We start from the raw sequence: 7500 nt of genomic DNA, 5'->3' as shown, positions 1-7500 counted from the left end.
TATATATTTTTTTTCTGCAAGAATAATTGGAACTTGCAATAAGGAAAGAATGTAGCATGTTTATTAAAAAGGATAAAAGGGGGGGATTTAAGGAGAAATAGATTTAGTAAGATATCCTTTTTGTTGTGCTAATCAAAGATTGCTTTCCAGCATTATTTAAGGTTTTAGAGGAACTGGAATACTATTGAACGACTTCCCAACAGCTTTTACGAGAAATAGAATTGCATGATTTAAAGAAGTTAGAGAATATTAATTTTATTGATAACCTTTTCTTCAGTTCTTATGTTGAACATTGTTTGGGAATGTGCCCAAGACTCATTTTATTTTATTAGAAAGTGTTGTTTATAGTTGTAATTTTATTTTTATTTTGGTGAACAGGATGTTAGTAAATCACATCAAAACAAGAATGCCTTCAGCATAAAATGTAGGTATTTAAGCTGTCATGCAAGACACCCCTGACAGAAATTGTTGCAGGAATGGATGAAATGACAGGTAGCAGGTCAGTATATCGTCTGCCACATGCCTGTAACATTTGATCTTTCAATCTCTTCACTGCATTTAGTTTTTTTGTTTTTTTTAAAGGTTGAAGACTTGTTTTATTTATTTTTAACTTGTATTAATAGATGTTACATAACTTGGGTTAATGTAATTAGGTGCATTGAAGAGATTAAAAGGAGCTTCTTCCTTTAAATGTGGTTTTGATCATTGGTTTTATCAGAATTTTGTGGTGAGTGATTTCTGGGAGTGCTTTAAGCCACGTCTGTATTGTATATGGAAGATCTGGCTGACAAAAAACCTGCAGAAGAATCCAAATTTATGCAAAATTATGAGATCTGTATAGATGACATGGATTTTGTCCTAATTGTTCAATGAAATTAGAAACACGATATTGGTCTTGTCTGTTCACAAAATTAATTCTTGAGCTTACAGCACTGTTACCAAATAAACAAATGTATACAAGGTGAGAAAGATTATAAAAACTATTAGGGAATCCCTGATCCACTTCTTGCCATAGTCAGCTTAAAGCTTTTGTGGATGTTTATATAAGATGCTACCCTGTAATGCTTTGATTTAGTTTTAAGTTCTTGGAAGGGGGTGGGGGGGTGGGGAGGATGGAAATAGAATAGAGATGAAGAGGAAAGATGTGACCATGTAGAGTGATAGTGAAAATTTGTTGGAAATATTTAGAGAGGCAAAAAAAATTTAATGGACTGTTTGAATATTCATTTGATTGGAAACTTTCATTAAGAATATACATGTGATATTGGTCACATTACAACCTCCTGCTAAAAGCAAATATGCAAGTGCTTCTGCAATCCCTTATGTAATATGTCTGTCATTATGTTTTGGATGAGACTAATATTTGAGTAATTATGTAGTGGATTTAGTGTAAATTGATACTTTTTATATGAAAAAGAAAAGAAAAGAAAAAGATTGAATTAGTTAATGCCTACTTAATTTTAATCTTCACAACAGTTTATAATGAGGAAATATCTGAGAAACACGTCAAATCAGGGAATTGGGATAAATACGATAAAGATTGACGGTGAGATTGAATTTGAATAGTCTCCCCTAACACAAATGAAACATTTTGTAAGTACAGGAGAGACTGAATAGAGATAAACAGATATAGAATAGGGAATACAGTTCAGTAGAAGAAAATTGAGAGAGATGTGTGAAGAAAATGTGAAAAATAAAAACTAAAGTAAAACAAAATAGATGGAGGAGGAATCTGGGGAAAGAATCGCCATGGATGTCATCTAACCAACACTTCTCTCCTCCAGGCTGCTGTCCGCACCTTCACCTCCAGCTCGGTCCGCCGAGCCACCACGGAGACTCACCCTGGCTACAACAAGATCCGCAGCACCATGAACAAATACCAGGTCAGAGTCCACACCAAGAATATGGGAATATTCTTTTTTCTCATGTTTTTATTCCTCTTTTATGATTCCTTCAGTCAGATTTCTTGAAGAAAAGAGGGTTTATGTGGTTGCATATATTCCTGCATGAGTTTACAATTTATTGTATTTGTTGCAATGACCGAGATATTTATTTAGGGGCTGATTTTTTTTTTTTAATAACTGATGAATAAAGCCCGCACATTATATTTCATGTATGCGTCATTATCACATCCTCACAAAGCTGACAGTGACGCACAACAATACCTCTCTTCCTGCAGGTTGACAACGGAATGCCTATCCACCTGAAGGGAGGCGTGTTCGACAACCTCCTGTTCATGAGCACCTGTGTCCTCAACGCTGTCGGCCTCACCATGACCCTGGGATTCATTTATGATATGAGTTTCCCCAAGAAGGGTTAGGAAAAACTCAATAGCCTAAAGGAAAAAAAAGATATATTTATAGCATCTTTCAGAATTGACGGGTGCTTGATAATCTCGTGTATATATGCTTCTGTCGTTGACAGATGCCAATTCCTATGATCTATTCATAAAATTGTACATGTCAGGTCAATAAATTTTAGAAAAGGAACCATTGTGTTTATGCCTTTATAAGAAATTGACAAAATAATTCAGCTTTAGGCAACAGAACCTTGTGTTTTAAACAAATTATTTAATGAAAATGAGTAATTCAGTGTACCTGTTCAAGAAATGTATGCTAAATATCAGATTATACATACTGCCAAAGTCATCTTCGTCTTTGTCTTTTTCACCTTCTTCATCTCCTTTTTCCTCCTTTTTTTTTCCCTCCTCCCTCATCTCCCTCTACTCCCTATTCTCCCATTTCTCCACCTACATCTCTCTTTCCTCCTCCATCTCCTCCATCTCCTCCTCCACTTTCGCCATCCATCTTTTATTCTATTTTGCGATTTTGTAAAACCATGTGTATAAAATTCTTGCAATAAGATTTAGCAAGAATGAATGTTTCCAACAAGGAAGAAAGAGAACCCAATTATTCTGCCTGAAAACACTACCCTGTGGCACGTGGCATTGAAATACCCTTGCCACATATGTAACCAAAAGGGGTTTTAACCCATTGCAGACGGAGATAAATTTGCTTGCCCAGCCTCCAGGATAGGTTTTATTTTAGAGAGAGACCACTTGAAGCAATATAATTTGAAGCATCCAAATCTCTTTCAGTCATTCATTGTAAAACTAGAGCGGTTTTTGTGTTTTATTTTTTTGTGTGTTTTATTGAGTTTAGAGACTTATATGTGCCGTATGACAGGCTCTATCAGTGCTGCAGTTGACTAAAATTGTAGTATGTTATCCATACTAGCTCATTATTTTCTTTATACTCAATGTGATAGAAGTATTGCTGTTTTATGGGAGGACAAAAGGCAACTTTATTTTTTCGTATTTTTTGTGCTGTCATGAACGAATACGAAACATATAACCACCTACAATAAAGATAACAAGAAGAGGTAGGGAAGAGGAATGAAACCTGTGCTTGTGACTGTGAGTGCCACAGTGAAAGACATCCATATTGGCACAGGAGCACATTTTAGACACTGGGTATGGATTGAGTCACCTTCCTCTTCTCGTTCTGCCTGCACATCCTTCATCGGCGGTACTTTAGAGCAAGGGTTCATCAACTTAGTGTGTGCCATCGCTCTATAGAGACAGTGCATGCTAGAGACCGTGGACGGGTGCCATTCAAGGCTCTCTCACCTGCTGGTGCTAGAAAAAAGTGGTGCCATCTAGGTTTTGGACGTTAAGCTTGCACGATATTACGGTAATTATAGTAATTAGGACTGCAGTAGCCATCATTACTCATTCCTTTTTCATAGCAAAATAAAATAGCACAGTGATCCAAAATCCCCGAACGTCGTGTACGTCATGACGCCCGTCGTCAGGCCAAAGCTCCTACGTCATGTATGTCATGACACCCGTACGCAATGGGTTAATACCAGGCCATGTACGATGAGAATATACAGTTGCACATTTCGCATATATATACTTGTATAAATTGAGTCGCTGCATTAAAACACTGTAAATCCGTCTATACTCAAGGGTTGAGGTCAACTTGCATAAAGATATTGAAAGTCATAGAACATTTACGTAGCACAATTGACTAGTCCATTTCGTATATATTTGATAATCTGATAAAACAATTGAGGTAAGAAAGGATTTTTCACTTATTGGAACTAATTTACAAATCATATTTTGTATTGTTAGACGGATTGAAACGTGAGTTTTGGCAAGAAAGGTTTTGTAGATTAACTCGCAAAGAGAGGCGACTAAGATAACATGTATATCCGGAGGGAGCAGAAGAACCCTTTAGGAGCATCGTTTCGAGGATGACGAACGGGAAACGAAACCCCAGGAAGACATAGGAAGGAAGGAGGACATCCATACACAAAAGTCCTAAGGGTGATAAACTTATGGAGAGAAGGATACGGCCGACCGTCGACCGACCATGATGAATAGGAGAGCGCATATCAAATACATGTAAACAGTCTTTCTTCATTCATGAGTCATGCACGTACGTAGTTTCCAAATTAACAAGAGCACAATACCGCCTTAGGTAAAAATAAGAGTATTAATTGTCGATCTTGCGAAACAATATAGCCATTAATACGATTTATAAATACAGGGCCTCTGTAACTACTGATATAAATAGCACACAAGTTATTAAGGGACGGACGTCATAGATTCTTTTTTATTTACAAAATAAAACATTTATATATACAGGAATTTACAAAGGGCTTCACACTAATCTCATTCCCAAGGGCGCCACGTGGCGGTCGGTTCCTCCTCGAGGCGACTCACCGGCTGGCTCAGACGCTGACGAAGGCGCCTCTGCTGGCCGAGGATCGCCACCACGACCACGTCCTTTGGAGAAGGAACCCGTCGGACCTCCAAGGACGAGGGCGCCTGCATGATCCTGGCGAGGCTGGCGGCGACTTGGTTGAAAGTGCAACGGTCCATTGCTAAGGAGGCGGGCAGGTGTTGTTGACGGAACTGGAGAGCAGAGCGATGTGATGTCTCCGTCAGGCAGCGAGGATTTTTAAGCTCGCGAAGGGCAGCGTTCCCTCTCGCTCAGGTCATGTCAGGGATGCAGGCGCTCGCCGCTAGGTCATTGAGGTCAACCGGTTGTCACCGCAGAAGGAAAACGAATAATGTGACCTATTAATTTGCCGCTGAACAATACGCGGAGGAATTAGATTCCATTTGCACGTTACTTTATCTCTCTTGTTTTTAATATACAACGTTTATACTTTATGCAATCAATTTGCCACTGAGCATGTTAGTAAAAGGATAAACAGAATTTATAGCAATTTATGCTCTCTCATTATCTCTCTCTCTCTCTCTCGATGCATGTTGTGGAGCATAATTGTGTGAGAAAAGGGGAGGCCATGCTGACCAAAATAACATGGTAGTACTGGTTTAAAGGCCAATGACTCATGTTTTGTGAAAACGTGGATTCCAGGGTTGTAGAAAATGTCCTTCTGCAGTCGCTTGTTCTTCATTTTTCCTCTTCACTGTTACCGGTTTTTTTTCAACAGTCATCTTGTAAGGAATGCATAATACTTCATGAAGATTCCCAGACACTTATCCAACTTTATCGCCACTAGGTGCCTGGGCGGTTGCAAAAATCCAACATTTTCTTTGGAGTGTTAGTATCTTTAGGGCAATACCTCCAAATTCTGTGCAATGCAATGCAATGCCACGCAAACATCTTTTCACCATGCCATCGGTTGCTAGTCCTTCATAAACCTTCTATGAGTTTTTTTCTCTTTTGGCCATTGGTCTGAGGCAATAGTAAAGGAAGGTCATGGTCCACTGTCCGCTTCTCATGCCGACTATTCGCATTTTTTTTTATAAACTTTGAACATAGTTTGACGGGTTGAACACAAAGCACGTGAATACCAAGAGTTTCAAGACCAGAAGCGCCTTCTGCTCTCGTCTTCGGACTGACGGCACTGACTAGGTAGAGCATCATAATCCCTTTTTATAGGTGAGAGAAAATAAGAGAAAAAAACGACTGGGACTATGACAATATCAAGGACATCGTCGGAGTGGGCGGAATGTAAGCAATGCAGCCATGTGGAGCATATGGACATTTAGATATATTTCAATGCCTTAACGTGCCTAAAATTGCATAATCCTTTAGTCATTTGTAGCTATACCAATGCTCGTATAGATACTAAGGTAATGTTAAAATTCTTTTTCAATGATTTGGCGCTCAAATAAATCCTGCTACGTCCTTTAATTACAAGTAATATATGTAACTGGAAATAACTTATCTTTAGACTACAAAATCCATTAAATGGAGTGAATAACTCAGTGGATTTTCCAGGAAATGTATATTTAATTAATCTCGGATCGCAGCGATTGCCAAAGTCTTGTCCTTTTCTTCTTCAATACCATTTTGCGATTTTGGAAACTGTGAATAAAGCAGTTGCGTTTAGGAAGAATTAATTTTATCGTGTGATGTATTAACATTTGGATATAGGTTTTCAATGAATATGAAAATACATTGATAGAAGATGAAAGAGGAAATATACCCTCAGCTATAACTTTAAAAAAAATCATAAATGGTATGCATCTACTCCTTAATATGTCATATATAGTTAGAGCTTTGACAAGAAAAAATATCTGAGTGTTGATAATCTAATATCAGATTTCCTTCTATTTGCTGACTATAAGATGGTGTTTGGACATTAGTCAACTAGATGTACGTTGAATAATTGGCATTATGGCAATTTCCGGTTCGACTTTGTAAATAAATGTATTCACAAATACAATGTCAAAACTATTAATTGTTAAAACAGAATACCTTAATACTCCATTGTTCAACATTTCTCCGCGTGTGTGTTGTTAGTAAAACACGCGACGGATATGAACTTCTATAATGAAAAGGGTTGGATATGATTTAATGTTATAAGTGTAAGATCTATTGAAGACAAGGAAATTTCGCCCTTCTTCGAACCCATCAGAGCAATTATTTCATAAGGACTAAATTTGTGGGAAAGTGACGTTTGGTTCATAAGAGCGAAGTATAGAAAAAATGCTATTTCAGTGTACTTATGTTGACGCGGCAGATACTTCTCAATAATCTGTCAATCAGTTCAGTGGATATATACACTAAAGGGTATAGATTTAACATCCATAATTCAGAGAGAGAGATTAGCACACACACATCCATACATGCATATAATTATACACACACATACACACACACACACACACACACACACATATATATATATATTTATATATGTGTGTGTGTGTATGTATATGAATCACAAAAAAACACAAACACAGTAACATGCACATAACAGAATTAATTAATTAATAAAACACTGTGGCAGCGTTTTATTAATTACACATGTATATCTTCCAGCAGTTACATTGATAACTCTATCTCTGCTGTTTTGATAGTGCTCAGTAGTTCAGTGAATTACGCACAGTGTGATAGGTAACGTACTAAACACCACATTACCACGTTAATTATCACCTCTAGGCCCATTTGACCTCACTTGACCTCTCACGAGCAAAAGAACAGGTGTCTGAGATGGAAACCAAAGTGGATATGA

At 37.6% G+C, this 7500-nt stretch overlaps 1 protein-coding gene across 1 annotated transcript in view; it reads left to right on the top strand.

The window, feature by feature from the left end:
• The window catches only part of LOC122255312 (cytochrome c oxidase subunit 7A, mitochondrial), a 4670-nt gene extending 2181 nt beyond the window's left edge, over window positions 1-2489 (top strand). Inside the window, exons 2-3 of the mRNA XM_043019279.2 lie at window positions 1785-1883; window positions 2180-2489. Of these exons, the coding sequence (XP_042875213.1) occupies window positions 1785-1883; window positions 2180-2320 (240 nt within the window). The 3' untranslated portion in view covers window positions 2321-2489. The remainder of the gene's footprint in view (window positions 1-1784; window positions 1884-2179) is intronic.
• The last annotated feature ends 5011 nt before the right edge of the window (window positions 2490-7500 follow it).

This window comes from Penaeus japonicus, unplaced genomic scaffold (genome assembly GCF_977035675.1).
Source record: "Penaeus japonicus unplaced genomic scaffold, GWHDUDI00000001_assembly GWHDUDI00000004, whole genome shotgun sequence".
In the NCBI taxonomy this organism is placed as follows: Eukaryota; Metazoa; Arthropoda; class Malacostraca; order Decapoda; family Penaeidae; genus Penaeus; species Penaeus japonicus.
Note: the sequence above shows the minus strand (reverse complement) of the source record. Positions and strands in the feature narration are given on the sequence as shown.